This window comes from Balaenoptera physalus (assembly GCF_965194825.1).
Source record: "Balaenoptera physalus genome assembly, chromosome: 13".
Taxonomy (NCBI): domain Eukaryota; kingdom Metazoa; phylum Chordata; class Mammalia; order Artiodactyla; family Balaenopteridae; genus Balaenoptera; species Balaenoptera physalus.
Window position 1 is genome coordinate 84,430,365 of NC_138892.1, and position 21,414 is coordinate 84,451,778.

Genomic DNA, 21,414 nt, shown 5'->3' on the forward strand with positions numbered 1-21,414 from the left:
TCCTTTCTCATGGCATTTATCATCCCCAAATATCATACATTTGTTTATTGTCAGTCCCATACCCCACTAAAATGTAAGCTCCCTAGAAAACCCTAAGGAAAATAGGGATTCTGATGTATTTATTTCTGTATCTCCAAGGTCTAAAACAGTACCTGGCACATCGTAGGGGCTGACTAAATGTTTGCTGAATTTATTGAATAAAGAACAAAAAGAGAAGAGGTAATTACTAATTTATTTTAGTAACTGTACTTTAGAAAAAAATACCGTAATACATTTTCAAAATTTTCAAGAGTCAAATGGTATATTTACCTTCAAAAAGATGTACAAATTATTTTAAATGATTTTAAAAACCTGCAAATTATTTTATAAAATACTCAGTACACTAGTGATGGTATTCTTTAAATTTACAAAATCTATTAATAAAATACAATATCACATGAAATAGAGGTTTGCATTCTAAATAATTGATAACTGAGTGCCTTTATTTTCATGGTACATAGATATAATCAGGACGAATGGGGGAATAAAAGAATTAGTAATGATAATTTATAAACTTATTTGAAAATTATATACGTTTTGAAATTCATAACAAAACAATAAAATGAACAAATTGTCAAGTTTCTTAATTTCTATCACTGAAAACTGGGAACTGTTATTGGGAATCACTCATTTTCTAAACTTTGTTAGATCTATTAACACAGTGAATGTTCCAGCCTAAATTTTTTACGACATTGCTAATTTTGTGCTTCTAAAACCAGAAGAACTAATTAATGACATATTGAAATCTCTCTGAAAAGACAGCATTTTGGAATGATCCACTAGTGTAGATAACATTCTAAGTCCTAAAACATCCTGGAACCTCAAGGAGTGCTTAATTGGATCTAAGGAGACTCCTTTCAGTGGTCTCTGGATGCATAAGCTCTGCTTGCTTCAGAAGATTTTAATAACTAATTCTCTCATTACTATTCTCTGTGCATCTCAAATAAAATATTAGCTACTTGTATCTTTTAAGAAGTACTATTTGAATCTAGGCCACACTGTAGAGATACAAATTTTCTCTCAAAAAGAACTTTGCCCTTGCCTGCAGATACTTCCTTATCCATCTCAAGTGGCCCTGTACCAGTCACTATGGCTGCAAAACAAATTACCCCCAAACTCTGTGGTGTAAAACAACCATTTATTATGATCACATATTCGGTGGGTTAGGAACTGGAATATGGTGCAGCTGTGACAACCTATCTTTGCTCCATGATGTTTGGGACCTCAGTTGGAAGACTTGAAGGCTAGGAGCTAGAATCATCGAGGACTCATTCACTCTCATATCTGATGGTTGATGCTTGTTCCCCCACACAGGCTACTTTCAATTCTGTCATTGCCTGGTGGTCAGATTTCACAAGTGAGTGTTTCAAGAGAGAAAAAGAGATAGGTGGAAGCCTTATTGCCTATTATGATCCAGCCTCGAAATCATGCAGTGTCATATCCATCACATTCTGTCTGTTGGGGCATTCAAAAAGTTCGGCCCCAGACTCAGGGGAGGAGAAACAGACTCTGCTGACCGACGGGGAGTGGCAAGAGAATGTTGGCCTGGAAACACTGCTGTGGCCTTTTTAGGAGAATACAACCCACCACAGATCCTAATTGGATGCTATTTTTTAGGATTCTCAATTTCTTGAGGGTGTTACTTCCACCTCCAGTTCAGATGACTGCTGGAGTAAGTCAGTATTCACCTAAATTACAAGAGGTAATATCGGTCTCTGAACTGTAGACAGGAAGAATAACTTCAATATTTATGGGACTCAAAATGTAGGAAAAATCAAGGTCGAGAAATAATAAATATGGAAGATTAAGCAAACAATGATGGGATAACATATTTGAGAGACAAGTCATTTTCTCTATTGGTCTTATTTTCAACAAACCACTTGCAATTGGACTTGCCTTTCTTCTTAAAGAGTTGTAACAACTTCCTTAAAAAACACATCATACCATGTCTCCTTGAAAACTATGCCCTTGTCTACACATATATTTCTGTCCCCACCATCTTGGAGTGCCTTCCTTAGCAAGTAGAAAACAAGGAGGGAACCAGATGCATGTATTCTTCTTACCCTTCTCACTTCACAGAAACTCCATTCTTAATCCTGTGGGTTTATATTGCTCTGTGAGTTGAGCAGCATGAAAATCCTCCTGAAGCCTCAATGCAAATGTTTCTCTAATCCTATTAAAGCCACAAAACACACCCAGATGAATGAGTAAGAAACTGAGCTAGAGAACTCTCCCCGACCCCAGTACCACTCTCAGTTTTGGCACTGACTTCATTGGTCAGCCTCTCCCTCTAAGTGCGGCATGGCTTAAATGGGAAACCAAAACTCTGGCCTTCTCTGTCTAGGACACTCAATTCAAACCTGTATGCTGTTTCAGCCAAAGCTCTGGAGAGGATTCTGAATATACTTTTTAAATGTAAAGAAAAAGGGTTGAAATAGGACATATAAAAAGTAGACACAAAACAACACAATGGTCTATTTAAACTGGTTTTCTCTTTTTAAAACTAAGATATAATCATATATCATATATTTAAACAAAGGATTATATAGCAGGAAGCAAAATCTCTCCTAGCCCACCTCCTAGAGATCATTGATCACATTTTTCTTTTGTTTATTAAAATATATTTTGCAATACAACACACACACAGAGGTATATAGCAAAATATATTTAAATATACAAGTTCATATGATTCAGGAGGTTTTACAACCATATCAACAAATGTAGATAAATATCATTCTTTTTAGTAGACACACAGTATTACATTTTAACATAATGCATTTAACCAGTCCCCTATGGGTGGACATTTAGGTTGTTTCTAATTTTGAAAATATCAAAAAATAAAACTCTATTGGGTGAATATGTGCCATGGGATATTTAACAAAAACACATTTTCCAGTGTGATAAGGACTGACTGTTAAACTCTCTGCAGTAGCTTAAAGGGCAGTTGAAAGGGAAAAGAAGGTTTTTTAAAGATGTACACATATAAGATGATACTCTACTTCACAAATCAGAAAAGTTAATCTGTTAAAATGTGTTGGTAGTAACAGTTAGGGCTTGACTCTTGTTAATGAGGCCCTTGGGAAAATATAAACACTCTTCCTGAATTCAAATCACGCCTGCGCACCACATTCTTGTCTTCAGCTCGAGCTTCTGGCGTTCCAGCCTGCAATTGAGGCCTTGCATCACATGCCAAACTAAACATTTGGGAACAAGAATTGTAATGACCTCCTGTTTATGTTTGTTTGTTTTAAGTAACTTAAAAACATATAACATGAAGTAAAACAAAGAAAAATTAGGATGGGGAAATAACTCTAAGAAATAGGAAACTGGATATCTTTCAAAGGATTTTCTTGGATATTCATACATTATTCAGAGCACATAATTAATTGTCAGTGTAGATTAGCATGACCTTTGAAACAGAGAAGAAGGAAGGAGAGATATGAATTCCATCCAGACATTAGTGAAAAATACAAAAAAATAAAATTACCTGAATGCATGGGATAAGAGTAGAACAGAGGTTCATTCCAGTTCACTTCCCACATCTCCATGTCTAGTGAAGTTTGCATGACTGACTAATGGGAATTCTAGTGAAGCCACGACAGATTGATTACTGCTGTTGTTTTTTTAATCATGAACTTTTTCATGTAGTTAAACCCTGCCTCATTCTCTATTTCAAGAAGGGAAAATAACTGTCTGCCCCTGAAGGCCTTCATATTAAACATGTCAAAGCATATTACTGATGATGTAAAAAGCACTTTGACATGTTTAGCATGAAATACTTCAGTGTCAGAAGACTATTCTCTTCTTAAAATGCCAGATTGTTCTCGAAGGCCTAAAGGAGTCTGTGGACTTATTAAAAGAATGTGTTAACATCCCCTCCATTAGTCTTTACAATGTACGTTCCTATGGAAGAAGGTTCCCTTTGGTGGAGTAGTAGTGATTGGAAGGAGGCCGGGGTTGGGGGGTGTCTGAGATGTTGGGAATTTTCTGCTTGACTTAAGTGCTGGCTACACAGGTGTGCTTTCTTTGTGAAATACCACTGAGTGGTATTCTTAGAATTTACATTAAACTAAAATAAAACTTTTTTTATAAAGGGAAGCAGCTGAGTAGATACAGCTTCATCTACTGTAGTCAATTTCTCTTGATATTTAAAAGATATTAATGGCTTATTATTGATAATCAGCACAACCAAATCAAAAAAGAATGTTTCTACACTGATGAAACAGCTAGTTTTACATTATTGTGAATCACTCTGTTATGTACTTCCTAAGTACAAATGTTTTCTTAATACTTAATTGAGAGGGTGATACAATCAAGGGTTAATTTATATGCTTTTCTTACTTTCATGTATATCAGTATAATTAGTACTATGTCTGAAAGAAAATATGCAATTTCCTCTAAATAATGACAGTAAAGACTTATTAAGCACTTATAACATGCCATGTGTCAGGCTCGTTTATATGCCCACTACCATTTAATTCTTAAAGAACTAGGAGCTTTCCTGCTGAGAAACACCATTCTAAGGTGGCACTTTCTGAATATTCAATAACATTAGCTATTGCTTGCACAGAATTTTCTTTCCTTTAGATTTGCAGGTTCTTTCACTTATTCAAGCATAGCTGAGGACCTATAATATGCCAGGCATGGTTCTAAACAATGCTGCAGTCTTAAGAATCCTGTCCTATTTCTCCAACGCATCTCTTTGGGGGAATTATGGAGGACACACATCTGGGAAAAGCCTTGACAACAATGTTTTGAATATCTTTTAATTTTATAGCATATCTGGGACTCGACAAAGAAAAGCACAGAATAAGGGGGGAAAGGCAGTATAAGGAAGCTTTCCGTACTTCAGCATGCTTAACTAATCGCTTCTCTGCAGATTAGATTTATCTTCCAACCAATAAACATTCTGTGGTGCCTATTCTTTTCAGTATCACACAATTTGTCATTTATCGATTCACCAATTACTCCATGTGTTAACAACCAGCCCAATTAATTCATAAACTCTATGAGAATCCGAGTCTATGCTTTATATACTAGGGGTTGGCAAACTTTTTTGTAGGGGTCCAGATAGTATATATTTTAGGCTTTTTGGGCCATATGGTCTCAGTCACAATTACTCAACTCTACTCTTGTAGCATGCAAGTAGCCATAGATAATATGCAAACAAAATGTAGCCGTGTTCCAATAAAACTTTATTAAAAAATAGGCAGCAAGCTGAATTTGGTCCATTAGTCAAGTTTGGTAAACCCCTGCTTTATCCCACAGTATCTTTTATAGTGCTGGACAGGTAGCTGGCCTCAGTAAATACATCTTGCTTGACAGAGTCAAGGGCACTGAAAAAGGAAATGCAGGAAATGGGAAGGGAAGTGGCATTAATTCTGAGTTCTCTAAGGGGACATATCCGCATTCCCTCTGCTGCTAACCTGGATTACACCTCTTCCTCTTTGAAATCAGATTCTACAGCTACAGGGAATATTACTTCTACTGATTTAAGGAAATCATATTAGGAAAAGGAAAAAGAATCTGACAAGAAATTCAAATTGATGAGGGAGCATAAACTTGCTCAGTGTAGTATCTTTTCCCTTGCAAGTAGAAAACAGTCATTTGTATATAAGGTAGGAAACTCCAATGGGGAAAAAAAGGCCCTATTCGTAAAAGAATGCATCATAGAAACCCAAATATGGGTGGTCCAACCAGGCAAAAGTGGTTGGCAGTGGGATTTAAAAAACAAGATTAACACAAGATGTTAAGTCCTGAAATCCATCTAGTCACAAACATGTGTGTTTTTAATGACATTCAGAGCCATTTCCATAAAATGAAAGAACAGAGGTTAATTTATTTCATTGAAAACATTACGAAAAATCTTAGAATTCTCTAGAACTAAGAACCTTTTATTATTTTCTCATGGCTGAAAATCATGTTCATCTGCCAGTGACAAGTAATGCTCGTGGTTAGGTGGAGATAGAAGACTGATAGCAGCGTAAGATGACAGCAAGGGACCACAGTACCATTTTTTTTTTTTTAACATAAAATTGACATATGAGATGCGGACACAGTGAAGGGGCTCTTCATAAAACAAAGTTAACAAAATAAGTACAGGTTTTTCTTAGACCCTACTGAATAGAACAATTATTTCAGTAAGAGGAATCACACCAGGCTCAGCCCTTGCTGTGACTGCCACTCTCATTTATTCAGCAAATATTTACTGAATGCCTACAAAATACACGGCACTGGGGTACGTATTGGAACATACAGATTTTTTTCTTTTAAAGTGCATCATTATTCTTTGGGGGAAACAGACAACACCATTTAAAACAGTAAAATCGTTTCAGTTACTGTTAAGTGCTAGGGGAAAAAAATAAGTGCTAGGGAAAAAAAATAAGGCATGGCAGCTCCTGGGAGGAATGTGTGGTGTGATTTTAGCTAAAATGGCTAAGAGATAGCCTTTAGGAAAACTTTGGAAGATTTCAAGTTTGGTAACGTGATGATCAGATTTATGCTTTGAGAAGATAGATCACGAGATGCTGGATGGACAATACACTGCAGTGGAGAAGGGGGGGCATAAGAACGGAAGCGAGTAGTCCTGGTAAAGATGATGGTGGCCTGGTCTTATGACATAGTAGTGGAGACGGAGGAGATATTCTAAGGCATATTTGACATGCCGAAAGATGATATTAGCTTGGGCTAGAGAGGATGCAATGGAGAGGTGGTAAAAAGTTGATGAATTCAGTATTATTTTGGAGTATGTTTGTCAGTCTTGTTGGAAGACTATGTGAGTTGTGGAAAGAGGATGACTTCCAGGATTTTGGTTTGCGTGACTGTGCCATTTACTGAGATAAGAAAGACTTCTGAAGGAGAAAACCTGGCAGAGAATGGGTGGTAGAAATCAAGAACTCTGCTTTAGACATAAGCCTTTCTCACCAGCCCATGCCCTAAGGTAGACTTCACAGGAGAGGCAGTCTGGGTATTGTGCTCCTCCTGGGAAAAAATAATTATGTTTCAGCCAAAGGATTATGCACATAACAGAGGTTCAATAAATACACGATAAGTGAATTTATGAAACAAGTCACATTATCCAACCAGTTTTCAAAGTCTAATTATGTGAACAGAATTAGCAAGTTAGTTAAGAAGCATGACAGGCTTTCACAGAAACAATTTATTTGCAATTCTTATCTAAAAACCAGCTTCTTCACCCTCTCAGATTTCAAGATTCAACCCTTGGTGGCTATACTCCCGTCTACACTGGTACACTCCCTGCTGGTATAACTGTATTCTCAAGGAATAAAAGTGCAAGAATGAGTATTGACACATTGCTAGAGTTTGCAAAACTATTACCAGTCCGGAAATAGAAGAAGAGTTCTTTGATCAAGACATATAGATTTTACAACTAAGTGAAAATAATACTCTTTCACCAAACATTTTGGACTAAAAATAGCCTTGAAACAAGAGAATACTATATCAATGTCTATGTATAAGAAATAGAAATTCTGTAACTGGGTGCTTTGGAGCCTTCCTTTTTTTCCTTTCTTGTTCCCATAATTATCAGTTTTGAAAAGCAATCCAAGTATTTTCATTTGGATAATACCTAGTTACTTATCTTTTTATATTGTATATAGCCTACAAATAGCTCTTTATATATATCATGTATGTTTAATTACATGATGATTATCTATAAAGCCTTGTTTTTTAAAGAGAACTTAATAAAATAAAATGAGGACTTCCCTGGTGGCACAGTGGTTAAGAATCCACCTGCCAATGCAGGGGACACGGGTTTGAGCCCTGGTCCGGGAAGATCCCACATGCTGCGGAGCAACTAAGCCCGTGCGTCACAACTATTGAGCCTGCACTCTAGAGCCCGTGAGCCACAACTACTGAAGCCTGCACGCCTATAGCCCGTGCTCTGCAACAAGAGAAGCCACCGCAATGAGAAGCCTGCATACCGCAATGAAGAGTAGCCCCCGCTCGCCGCAGCTAGAGAAAGACTGCGCACAGCAACGAAGACCCAACACAGCCAAAAATAAATAAATAAATTTATAAAAAAAAAAAAAAGAAAAAAAAAATGATATAGAAGAACATGTTAAGTCACTCATGTCATGATCCAGAACTAAGCTCTATTAAACTGTGATATATATTATACAATACATCTACCTAGAGACTAGTACTCTATTGTTGCTTGAAGGCAATAAATAGCCCTCCGTCTTATAAGATGACACACGCACCTCCACCCCTGCAACCCTTCCACTAAGACTTACACCTCTTGTCTTCAAGACCTGGCTCCCAGACTAATGCCATCTATCGAACTACATCATAATCCACCCTGGGAAGTGAGGTGCCTGCTAAGGAAAGAAAGGGACTATATCGCAAAGGCCCTGTAGGACCCAGCCAACATGTACCAGCAGGAGGCAGGAGACTATGTACGAGACAGTGCTGGATCAAGACGAGATAGAATATAAGTTTGGATAAGGGAGAGTTTATTGACATGAGAGCATTCTCTCACAGGATTTAATACCCTAGCAAGACTACATGAGATGACACTAAGACACTGCTACGATGGCTCTTGGAAGCATACAGAAAGCGATGGTAGGAATGCCACAACCTATGGCTGACAGTAGAAGTCCTATCACAAACTACACCACCCAGAAGCTGCTGGTCTAATAGTGATGGAATGATCTATTGAAGGCACAGCTGAGACTCCACCTTAGAGATGATATCCTATAATCCATTCTCTAGGATACAGAATACACCCTAGATCAACAAACATTATAAGGAGCTGTGTTCCCAGGAAGTAGAATTCATAGTTCCCAGAACCAAGAGGTGGCAGTAAAAGTGGCCCTACTTATCATCATTGTTAATAACTGACTTGGAGACTCTGTGCTTCCCATTCCAGCAAACTCTAGGCTTTAGAGGTCCTGATTTTCTGTTGCTATCCCAACAAAGGACACAGTATAAGTCCCATTAAACTTTAAGCTGGTACTGCCACCTGGTCACTTCGGGCTCCTCAGGCCAAAAAACTGTACGCAAGGAAAGAAGGCAGGGGTAATTGATCCTCATCAGCAAGAAGAGATAGGGCTGTTACACAATGGGGTAAGGTAAGACTATGTTTGACACCTAGGTGATCCAGGAGGGCAATTCTTGGAACTGCCTTGCCTCGTTTTACCTGTAAATAGACAAGTTCAGCAGCCATAGCCTGAGAAACACAAGGCAACAGAGCCTTAGAGGTCTTATGACCGTGGATCTGGGTTATTTCATCAGGTAAGCCCCCAGAAGAGCAGAGTTCAGCCAAGGGCAGAGGAATCTAGAAAAAGGAGTGGAGGAGGGAGATGAGAATCACTTGTAGGCTTGAGACCAGGTAAAGCAGTAGGAATTACAGCTCATCCCAACAACTTTCCTTTTTTGTTTCCCCACAAAAGAAAATCAGAAGACCAAACAGAATCCTGGAGAAACTGTTACAAGAACCTATATAAGGGAAATAGACTTGAGTAGTGAAAGGAATGGACTGTAGAACACGACCCAGAGTCTACTTTCAGGACTAATTCCCATAGTTGCTGGGAGTGTTGGTGGCTGGTGGGGCTCAGCTGAATCCCTCTCCAGGTACTGCTACCTTGACCAAGGTCATGCCCTCTCTCTGAGAGCCTCCCATATTCAATGACTGGTCTTGGCAGGGGTATAAAGGCCCAGATCCCTTGCCTCAAGGTGATTCAACTGTAAAGGGCCAGCCCAGTTCCAGGGCTCTTATGGGATTATCTGAAGCCCTTATGCAACTGCATTGCAACTCCTCCCTTTGCCCAAACCTACTTCTTTCTCCCCACATAGAAGCTTGTCCTAAAAGAATTCTCTAATTTCCTGCACACAAATCTCAATCTCAAAGTTGCCTTTGGGGGACATACGACTTAAGAAAAACTGGTAAGGCTACACTGTACTGGCTGATTATTAGATCTGGAGATGGCATAAAGACATGAAATCCTAGAGCTGGAAGAGACCAGGAAGACCATCCTGTTCAGTGGTAAGCACTTTTTTTGCTCCCAAAGATAAATTCAGAAAAGTGGTGGGAGGGTAGGAAGACAAATGAAAAACATACAAAATAATTTTTATAAGTCCCTTGGAAAAATATCTTTATGACTTTAGGGTACTTATTTTAGTAAACAGAAGAATGTCATGGAGGAAATTAGTAGTGCTTTTGGAGACAGTGGTTTTGGTGCCACAACTAGCGTGCTACTGCATCCACTAGGTAGAGGCCAGGGACGCTGCTAAACATCCCATGGCTATACTACCCCCAACAACAACTAATTATCAGGACCAAAATGCCAATAGCGCCAACGTTGAGAAATCCTGGTTCAGAGGCCACCAAGCATAGTACACTCATCATCTCGCTTCATTCTTGGGATCAGGGGGATTACTGGCATCGCTTCACTACAGATGGCGAAATAGAAGGAAAGTGACTCTGCAAAGGTCAAAAAGAAAGCTACCAGTAAAAACGGGTCTCGTAGTTCATTCCATTTTATGCACTTTTTTCTGGCCTGGATGGCTGTCACTATATAAGTGGAGAACACTGGATACTTCTTACTTCCCTTAATCTCTTCCTTACAAATCAAGCCTATTTTTAAAGCTTGATCTGCAGGCTCAAGACCGTTATTCGCTGATAACTTCAAACCCTTCATTATATTAAGAAGCTAAACCTTGAATTTCCATCAGAGGAAAAAAGTCATTTGCAAACATATGCATTGTGCATTTACATAACATTTATTCCCAAAGCTTGATTCTAATAAAGCACCTCTACACTGCACAGAACTACTGGTGGATTTAATATACTTATATATAGCATTTGCTAAATATCTTTTTTGCTTGTCTTTTACCCCTGAGAGACAGGCTCAGTAAGTACTCTCACCATTGGTAATACACAGATCTGTCTACAGGGAGCACGGAGTCTAGTGGTCGGGAGTATTCCTGTGGAGTACCAATTCTGCCATTTTCTAGTGGTATAACCTGAGACAAATTACCTAACCTTTCTCAAAGCTTAAGTTTTCTTACCTGTAGAACAGTAACTGACTACGAGGCCTGTTACAAGGCGAAATACAATGACTGATAAACCATACACACTGAATAAATGGTAGCTGTAGTGAATATCTATTGTTTTTTGGCTTTCAGCATCTATCTCTCCTTTTTAATGGCAACTTGAATTTCATTTGGGTATTAATTCTTTCCCATTAGATATAGTCTGATGGACTGTAATTAGGAATCTTGCCCTCTCCTAGCCAGAGGGCAGGTATGTAACCCAAACTAATCCAATCAGATGCTCCCTCCCTGGAATTTATACACTGTGTGGAGAAACAAAAAGAATACAGTTAGTTCTGTCCACTCCTAGTAACGGTAGTCTGCCCGGTTATTGTTGTTGTTTTTTAATTGTGACACCATTGTTAATGTTGCTGCCTCTGAATTTCCAAAGATGACTTGCTTCTTTTGCCCATTTCCAAGTCTAATGTATAGCCTTCCAACAATTCTGCAAGCCTTGGATATCCTTTCAACAAAATCCCTTATCCTAATGTTAGCCTGATGCAGTTGTATTGCTTGTAACCAAAGAACCCTACAGGTATACAGGTGCTATATCTCACACCAGCACCAAACAGCTAATCTAATTAATATGTTATTAAATTAGGTACAAATAAGATTAATGACTTCTCTCTGCCTTCAGAAATAATGTTTAATCATTGATTTGCCTTTTGGTTTTAGCCCTAATACATATCCACACACAGTAAAATCTACATAGGAATTGAAGACTGTTTACCTAAAAGAAAATTTTCCTGTGGAGCAAAGGTGCTGTTTAAGCAGTCATCTCTGTTTGCTCTCTGCTGGAGCCCTTCTTGGTAGGACTTCAAGAAATACAAGGCAAATGAAAAGAAACTGCATTTCTGATTGATGTCTGATTGCTTGGTCCACAATTCTATAGGCTCACCTGAGATCTTAAATAAGAATCTTTTCAGATACAGAGGCTTTCATTATTTTTGGCTTTCCTTCTGTGTCTTGGATGTGGTTGCTCTTTGGGTATAGCTCTGGGTCAGACTCTGTGTGGTAAATCTGAATGTGCAATTACTGGCATCAGGGTTGGAGGAGAGAACTGCAGCAGTAGTGTAACGGCATGTTTCTTAAACAAGGAAAGAAATGAATAATCACTTTGGTTTTTGCTTTACAGATGCTTTGATCCATTTCATTTTTCACTGTGGGAAGATAGAATGGCAATTCTCTGAGTTAACTTCAGCGTTCACTTTCCAGAATAACTCTTTCAAGGCCACGGAATATTATGTCTTCGTCAGCTGGGCTGCCATATGAAGAAGCCAGTAAGGTGGCACTTCAGTGCAGGGCACAAAAATCCTTTCTTTCCCATAACTTGGTATATAAAATTCAGTGCTCCATTAGCTTCCCACATCCCAGATCAGATGGTTCTAAAGGCAAACATAGTAATTCTTCCAGCAGGGAAATTTGGAAAAACTAAATACATACATAAGAAGGTCAAAGACTCCAAGATTCTTGCTGAATAATTATGCCAAACATCAGATTTTTGTTAAAAAATATGAGAAAAGCCCATTAGCAGATGCTGCAAGGGGTAACTGTTCTTATTTTCAGTATTACTGAAGCAGCTTTTACCAGTTATGATGATGCCTGTAGTTTAGGCTGTTCTATGGCACCACTGCCCATCTGTCATCTTGTAGCAAGTTTCTAAAAAGAAATGGCAACTCCAAAAGGATCTCTACAGATTAAGTTATAGCTGTAGAGAAGCTGTTCTTCTGCCAAACTTAAGTCAGTTACCTGCCAGACAGGGTAATTTTTCCTGACCTATAAATGATGAGTGAAAGATATGCCTAAGAATCTTTTAAGTGACATATGCATTTCATTGCATATCGTTTAATAATTGGTTCAAAACTTTCCTGGAAAAAAAAAACTTATAGATGGCATGGAAATATTTAGTGATTATATAATTTATCCCTTTTCCTAGGAAATATTTTACCCCCTTGTGGTAAGGAAGCAATTGATTCAGGGTGGTCTTTTGATTATTCTTTCTTCTTAGTTGTATACCCTCCTTTCTCAACCCACTAGCTGGCAATTCTACGTTTTGTGAGAAGTATAAGGACCCTGGTTGCAAGGGATTTCATCATATTATGGATTATCATGCACTGAATACATAATAGAACTCATCAATCAAAGATTTTTTCAATTCCTAAAGTGACATTTTCAACATAATTTCTTATGGTAATAAACTTATTCATAATAAAATTCAAGTGCCATCAATTATTTCAGCAGGTACTTTTTAAACCATAATCTAATTTTACAATTTATAGCCTAGTTGAAAACATGCTATGAGATTTAGGATACACGGATTTCAGCCATAAAAGCAGAGTAAATGTTCTTCAGTGTGTAGCTGCACCTATTCATTTTTTCACTTCCCCCAAGGCGACCAGAAGAATGAGGTATCTCAGTGACTACCATTCTTCCCTACATGAAACTCTACTAGCTCCTTCTCACCACAGACAAACTGAATGCTAACTACTTTTATTAAACTACAAGATTTTAAGCTTTCCTCCTTTTAAAGAGATTGTTAACTTTCAGCTCAAACACAATTAAGCTATACTCACTGCCTTATATACTTTACTATTTTGAGAATTTTCTTTTTCCTTATTTTAAATCAGAGATTACTTGTATTGTAGCTAAGAAAACAAGCGATGATATCATACTTTAAAAAAGTATGATTTCTTTGAAATAATGCTGGATGTCAATCCTTTACAGAAATTGGCCCTCCATCGTAATGCTGACAAACGATATCCAGTTCAGGTGACTAATTTTTGCCTGAATAAAGCATTTCTGTGGTGTTAACTTGTTGGAAAGACATGCAAAATTACTGCAATGGCTTAATCCTTGATGATAGTTTAAGGTCTTTAAATAACAGGGAAAGCCTGAAGAAGTCTACCATTGACTGATGGACGATTGAATATATTTAAATATAGGGACATATGGAATTCTGCCTTCATTTAAGAAAAATGGACAGAAGATGCCAAGTTTTTTGTTAATTCATAGATGATGACAAGGAAAATAATTAAAAATGCTTTCCTAAAATAGTTAAGGCAACTTATATATTTAAAAGTAGTTGAGTCAATACAAACTTCACTCTAGGGGCCTTCAGTCTCTACACCGTACTCAGACAAGTGACATCCATGCCGATCCTAAATTGTGTGTTCATGTTGTTGATGTCACTGTGGCTTGATGCTTCTCTTCCTTCACTTTTTTTTACTTCAACCTCAAACATTCTCATCAGTCTGAAGTGTATTCAGCTGTGTGTAACAGAAATTTGACAAACAGTGGCTTAAATAAGAGTTTATTATTTAATGTACCGCGGCCTCTAGGGGTAAGCAGTGCAGAGCTGGTAAGCAGTCCAGAAACCAGACTATTTTCCTACATGGGTATCTTCAGCATATATTTTTTCCCTTTTGTTATAAGATGGCTATTGCACCTTCAGGCATTAGCCTGTGCTTGACACAGGAAAGAAGAGGAAGGACAGGCAAAACACATACTTGCAAAAGCAGTCTGACCCTTTTTACTAGGAAAACAGTAGCTTTCTTAGAAGTCTCACGCAATAGACTCTCTTTGGCACCTCAGTGCCTAGAACTAGGTTACGTGGTCATTCAAGGCTGCAGAGGAGTTTGAGGAGTTGTGTGCTTGTAACAAACTATTAATGTGCTACCTTTAATAACCCTGGCATTCTGTTAGTAGGCAGAAAGGGAGACTTTTTATTATATAGGGAATTAGCACTGTTTGCCACAGTTCTTTAAGGCTAGATGAAGAACTACGGTCTCTACGTAGTCTTTTCTGTTACATTTCAGTCTTTCTTGACGTTCCCTTTTCTGAATGCTCAGAGCAATGACAGGCTGAGTTAAGTATTACAACAATCACGTACTGCCTCATATAATGCACTAATTTTTGACTGATCATCTCATAAGTCCTTGAAAATGAGGTCAAATTTTGTATGACTTTTGTATCATATAAATATGATACTTGACTTATTGATGAATTTACTCATGAATTTCATCTCAATCCTGTTTTCTAGAAAAGTAAATGACAGTCTATCATTGTTGCTTTAAAAGTTATTTCATTTGCAACAGCATGGATGAACTTGGAGGGCATTATGCTAAGTGAAATAAGTCAGACAAAGAAAAATACTGTGTGATATCACTTATACGTGGAATCTAAAAAAATACAACAAACTAGTGAATAAAAAAAAAGGAAGCAGACTCACAGATATAGAGAACAAACTAGTGGTTACAAGTAGGGAGACAGGAGGGGAGAAGGGGCAAGATAGAAGCAGGGGATTAAGAGGTACAAATTACTATGTATTAAATAAATAAGCTACAAGGGTATATTGTACAACACAGGGAATATAGCCAATATTTTATAATAACTATAACTGGAATATAACCTTTAAAATTGTGAATCACTATGCTGAACACCTGAAACTTATATAATACTGTACATCAACTATACCTCAATTCAAAAAAAATTGCATTCTTGACCACTCCACAAGCAATCTAACTATTCTCTGAAATGCTTTAAGTCTTACTGACTCTCTACTCTTCCCTAAGCTTATAGCTTTTCTATCAGTGTTACAACAGTGAAACAAAACAAATGAAACAAATACTGCTCTGTGTTACACTGAAGCTCTTAGGGAGTGAAGTATATTTTAAAATAACTTTAAATCTAGAATTAAAATAACTGTGGTGTAAATCAATTATGACATCTATTTTACAACTCTTTCCATCTTGATTCTCCCTCTCAAACACTGTCTTCCAATTAGGAGAAATGAGAGTACGGACTGAATAGTTAACTTTCTCAACAAATGTATGCAAGTGCTTCCCTCACTACACTGTCCTGTTAAAAAAGTCTTTACGGGGGCTTCCCTGGTGGCGCAGTGGTTGAGAATCTGCCTGCTAATGCAGGGGATACGGGTTCGAGCCCTGGTCTGGGAAGATCCCACATGCCAAGGAGCAACTGGGCCCGTGAGCCACAACTACTGAGCCTGCGCATCTGGAGCTTGTGCTCCGCAACAAGAGAGGCCGCGATAGTGAGAGGCCCGCGCACTGCGATGAAGAGTGGCCCCGCTTGCCGCAACTAGAGAAAGCCCTTGCACAGAAACGAAGACCCAACACAGCCAAAAATAAATAAATAAATAAATAAATAATAAAAATAAAGGAATTCCAAAAAAAAAAAAAAAAGTCTTTACGGGAATCTTTTCCTAGACATGAGTGTGGAGAAAACCACTGGTCTAAAATAGAAACATTTTACCCCTAAGAAATGCCTTTTTATTAATTTATGAACATATTGTATTTTTCTACTAATATGTTATGCATATTATGAAATATAGATATTTTTTTAAAAAGTGAGACTAAGGCAATTGAATAATGCTTCATTATATTTGAAAATCTTGGTTTAGTACATTGCAATACAGCAATTTGGCTCTAGATACTGTCTATTTTTGCATTTGGTTTTAAGGGCTGTCATAGCTGCAAAAGATGCCTCAAAATGATATGTGGGTCAAATCTGAAACAGTGTATAGTTAACTGTACTTACTAAATCAAGATTCTCATTTTTCAATTTCACCCGCAGGTTCAGTTTAGTAAAATTTGGAAAAGACTGAATTGAGTATTAGATGACACTAAAAACCTGTGAGAAAGTCATAGTATTTCTCTGTTCTGTCTGGTATTCTCAGGAGGAGGCCGGGTCATGTAGGGCCCTGCAACGACTCTGGCTTTTATTGAGTGAGGTGAAGCTGTTTCAAGGTTTTATGCAGAGAAGTGACTAATATGACTTAAGTTTCAAAAAATGACTTTACCTACTGTGTTAAGAATAGACTTTGGAGGGCAAGAGTAGAAGTAAAGATACCAATTACGAGGCTTTTGTAGAAGTCCAGGCAAAAGACGAGAGTGGCTTGGACAGTGGTGATAGCAATTGAGGTGGTCAGAATCTGGCTATGTTCTAAGATAGATTTCCCTACGTACTGGGCATAGGGAGAGAGAAGTAATTCCTGAAGTTTAAGCTTAGACATCATCCTGGGAAGGGTTCTCTGATCCACGAAGATTTCATTCAGTCCCCATTTCATGGGCTCCTACAGCTCCCTGTTCCTCTTCCATCACAGCACTGTCACATGTGTGGCAATTTCCTGTTTTGTTCCCCCATATCTTTACTAGACTATAAGCCTTGAAAGTGTAGGGATCATGTCTATCTTGTTTGTAGTATATACTTACAATTTTCTTGGTATACAATTGTGTAAAACCTTACTTCTTATTTTTCAACAGTGCCATATCACCAATTCTATAAAAATAGTTCATGATCACTTAGATTTTACTATTAACCACTGTAATTAGATAACAGTATATTCTTCAGCAAATGGTGGTAGCTCTTGAATGATTATAGCAAAGGCATTTAATATTTTTTCATAACCAAGTGCATGAAAAATTTTTAAGAACCTGAAGTTATATATGAGAATTTCTATGACTGGTTTTATTTGAATGTGAGATTGGCCAGACCATATACCTTAAGACACTAATAGGTTGAGTGTAAAAATCAAACAACTACAGCTTCAGAAATGGGGGTTGGGAACATTCCTGCGATGATTGTTGATAATGCAGTTCAAATTTCTATAAACAGGTCTATTCTGACATTCATTTGTTAAGTTTTTGCTTGGTTTGGTACAGTATATACATACTCTGAGACAAAGTTCTTGAAACAGAACTTTAAAAGCCCAAAGTAAATGAACAGCATGGCTTTTCATGACTCAAAACTTGGTAATCACATCAATTAATTTTGCTCTTCACCATACCCTGTGTGCTTACTATGTATGAGCCTAACAAAAAGGGACAAATTCTTTATCATTAAAACTATTTTTGATAGGGCCCTGAAGCAAAGAAGATACAGTATCTACAGAGAGCAGCACTCTCATGAGCTATTGGGTGTAATATATTCCATGTAAAAATCCCTTTGCATTATCTTTAATGCTGTTTCTGTTTGGAAGGGAATTAAATGTATACTTAGCCAGTGGTGTCCATCCCTTAAGAAGTTTCTCAAGGTGGTGAGAAACTTGGTGAGCTTACTATTACATTCAAGGATTGGTTTTCAGCTGCCGAGGTACAAACCCTGGATTTACCAAAATGCTAAGCATGGATCCTTTTCTCAACAGAAGACTTGGAGTATCTTAAATTCATAAGGCTGACTATGAAAACATCCCCCAGGTTGCCTAGTACACACAGAATCTGAGCAAATGGAGTTAGATTACATACATGTTTAATGGCATTCCTGCATTCATGAAACAAAATTTATTGAACATCTGCTATGTGCCGGCTTATTCTAGACACTGAGAACACGAAATAGACAGTCCTTCCTCTCTCAGAGTTTATATTTTAGTCGGGGAGATAGATAATTAGCATGAAACTTATCTGTTTTACTTACTGATGTATCCTACTCGGAGTACTGCCTGGTACATATTAAGTATCTGAGAATAGTTCTTGATTGAATGAATAATATAAACTATTAACACAGTTTCAGATAACGTGCGCTAAGAAGAAAATAAAACAGGGTAGTGATATGATGAAGTATGCTTTGAAAGAGGGTAGCTAACCTAGATTGGGTGGTGTGGTAGATTAAATTATTGTCTGGCAAATATTCATCCATTCTTTCTCTCCACCTCCATGGGATAAATAGATTTTTCCACTCCATCAATGTTGAATTTGACTGTGCAACATACTTGGCCTCATGGTGGGTTAAATGTCCTTCACTGCCTTTTGACTATGTGGGCTTGGCCATATGACTTGCTTTGGCCAACAAGATGTCAGAGATATGACAAAATCAGAAACTTCCAGTGTCTATTAAAGTGTTTTGGGCTTTCCCTCTTGTACTTCTACCACTGACATGAGAAGAACATGCCTTGGATGGCCCATCTTAGATTCGTTCTGAGTTTTGGAAACTCTGTTCAAGTGGTTTAATTTCTTTCACTAAATTCAGGGCTTTGACGCTACTTGCACTAATCTCTTGACAACTGATGTGGGAGTCATTTTGGGTAAGAGAGGTGAATGGAAGGGATTTGTACTATGAAAGTATCCAATAAAAAAAGGTAGATGTAAAACTTCTTCTTCTTTTTTTTTTTTATTAACAGGATTTTTAGTAATTTAACCACTAAAATAAACAAAGAGCAGAAGGAGAGCATGTTTGTTTAGTGCCGTGGCTAAGCTCCACCCTAGACAAGACATTTTCATTTTCAACACATGATACACAAGAAAAGGAAAATGTGAACCACAGGAATGGAATAAATATTAAGGACAAAAGCAAAGTGTTGAATATATTATAGTCACACCAAATCTTAAATGAATAAGCACTCTAAACTATGAAGGAAAAACTAAGCAACAAAGTTATTTCATATGCCAAATGTCCCCACTGATGAATTAAAAGCAGATATTAAAATTCTTGTAAAATGGCAAAGAAACTATGATTAATATTTTCCTGGTACAAGGTAATAATCACATTATACATGCAAAAAATATGAAAATATGAAAAACCACCATGGTGACAGGACAGGAATAGTGGGATTATTTAATAAATCAATCCCAATGTACACTGAATGCTGGATATAGAATTTATCCTAAAATATTGTACTTCAAATCAAATGTTGAGAAAGTCATCTACTTTGGAAAACATCTGGAAAAGACTCAAATGAATTGGAGGGATCTATCTTTGAAACGTACTAGTATAATAATGTTCTGACTGGCAGCCAGGTTTTGAACATAATATTCTGTAACAACCCAGAAGCTCAAAGAATGATAGACACAACAAAACCTATATATAATACTTATTACATAGTACAGAACTGAAGGCTCTCCTTTTCAGGCTTAGAATATGTGACTTGATTTGATAAATAGTACTTTGCTGTCCAGTTTCTCACCATTTTCTTCAGTTTTATACTTAAAATCAGAGTCGTAAAAAAATAGCAGAGGCCATGGATAACAGGTCTGGTTGCAAGAAAATGGAGAGGAGGGTAGAAGAAAGAGACCCACTTGTCAGAGTGTGGAGTAAATACAGAGAACAAAGATGGTGCCAAGGACACAGAGGCCACTAACTTGATCTAGGCGAATTCAGTAGAAAAACAAGCCCATCAAGCTCTCTTTAGTAACCTTTGTGGCCATCATTCTATAAAAAGAAGTTCTATAACTAATGTATACAAAATGCCCCAGAATTACCAAGCGGAAAAACTTTTGGTTAACTCAAGGACAAGTTTAATCACTAAAACTTAAAAAATTTTTAAAAAATCTATTTATACATACCTTCTAAAATTATCAATATTTAGCATAAGTACATGGAAACAAAAACCTTATCTACCAAAGTATTGCGTACCTCCTGAACAGTGTCACATAATTTAGGCATAACTGTAGAAACCTCAGACTATTGAAAAAGAATGAAGTTGTGGTGGCCAAGTGACAAACTTTCTACAAGATATCTGATGAACCTGGCAATTGCTAATGCTCTGTTTTAGTAAGAATAAAACCCACCTAGTTTGACTTCAAAGGATCAGTTTTAGAATTAGCCAAGAGACTAAAAAGCTGGAAAAATATTTCTACTGTAACCATAGCATCTTGGAAAAAATTCCCAAAGTATGTAGTGGCCATCTGTAATGCTCTCTGGTTTTTGATACCCTTCCTATGTTTGACGCATTTCTAACCTTATGAAGTATGACTCCCTTCAGTAAAACCCAGAAAACTCAGTTATCTAGCTTGCTCTGCTCCAAAGGCTCTGCTAATCAGAGTCAACTGTGAAAGACTTTGATTCAGAAGTGAGCAGTTAGAGGAAGGGGCTCTGGAGAGCACCCATTTGCTCATAAGGATGGGAAGCATTCAACTGTTGAGTATTGCGATGACTGAATGAAACAGGGGGTTCCCACAGTGCTTGATAGGAATGCTGCAGCAAAGAGGGACTTATCTTTGAGCAAGTTTTGTGTGTGTAGTTTTTGGTATTGTTTCTGGAAGCTTTACCTTGACCCTGGTTCTCCAGCTCTCAACAACTTGGTCAACTACTATATTTCCTTTTAATAAACACTTCTGCTGCTTAACTGGCCAGAGGTAGTTTCCTCTGCTTAAAATAAGAACCCTGGTTGATACTAAATGGCTACTAGAAGTGGCTGAAGGTGGTACATCCTCAGGAAAGTCAGAAAGATCTATGAATGGTTATTTGACTCTGTAAGGGCTGATGCCTTTAAAAATGAAAAAAAAAAAAAAAAGGTAAAATCTGGCAGCCCATAGCCCACAGTAGCAAAGTAACAAATTATTAACTGCAGTCACGTGAAATGAAGTG

At 37.5% G+C, this 21,414-nt stretch overlaps 1 protein-coding gene across 9 annotated transcripts in view; it reads right to left on the reverse strand.

The window, feature by feature from the left end:
• The window catches only part of CCDC91 (coiled-coil domain containing 91), a gene marked incomplete at its 5' end in the record, with an annotated part of 407,914 nt that overhangs the window by 65,331 nt on the left and 321,169 nt on the right, over positions 1-21,414 (reverse strand). The window contains 2 exons of one of the 9 annotated variants that reach the window (XM_082419792.1): positions 5,352-5,375; positions 6,964-7,020. The exons of 6 other annotated variants lie outside the window; for them this stretch is intronic. In XM_082419792.1, the coding sequence (XP_082275918.1) occupies positions 5,367-5,375; positions 6,964-7,020 (66 nt within the window). In that variant the 3' untranslated portion in view covers positions 5,352-5,366. Of the gene's footprint in view, positions 1-3,902; positions 7,021-9,054; positions 10,453-21,414 lie in introns of those variants that run through there. 2 more of the 9 variants (XM_082419791.1, XM_082419774.1) reach the window with 2 other exon arrangements.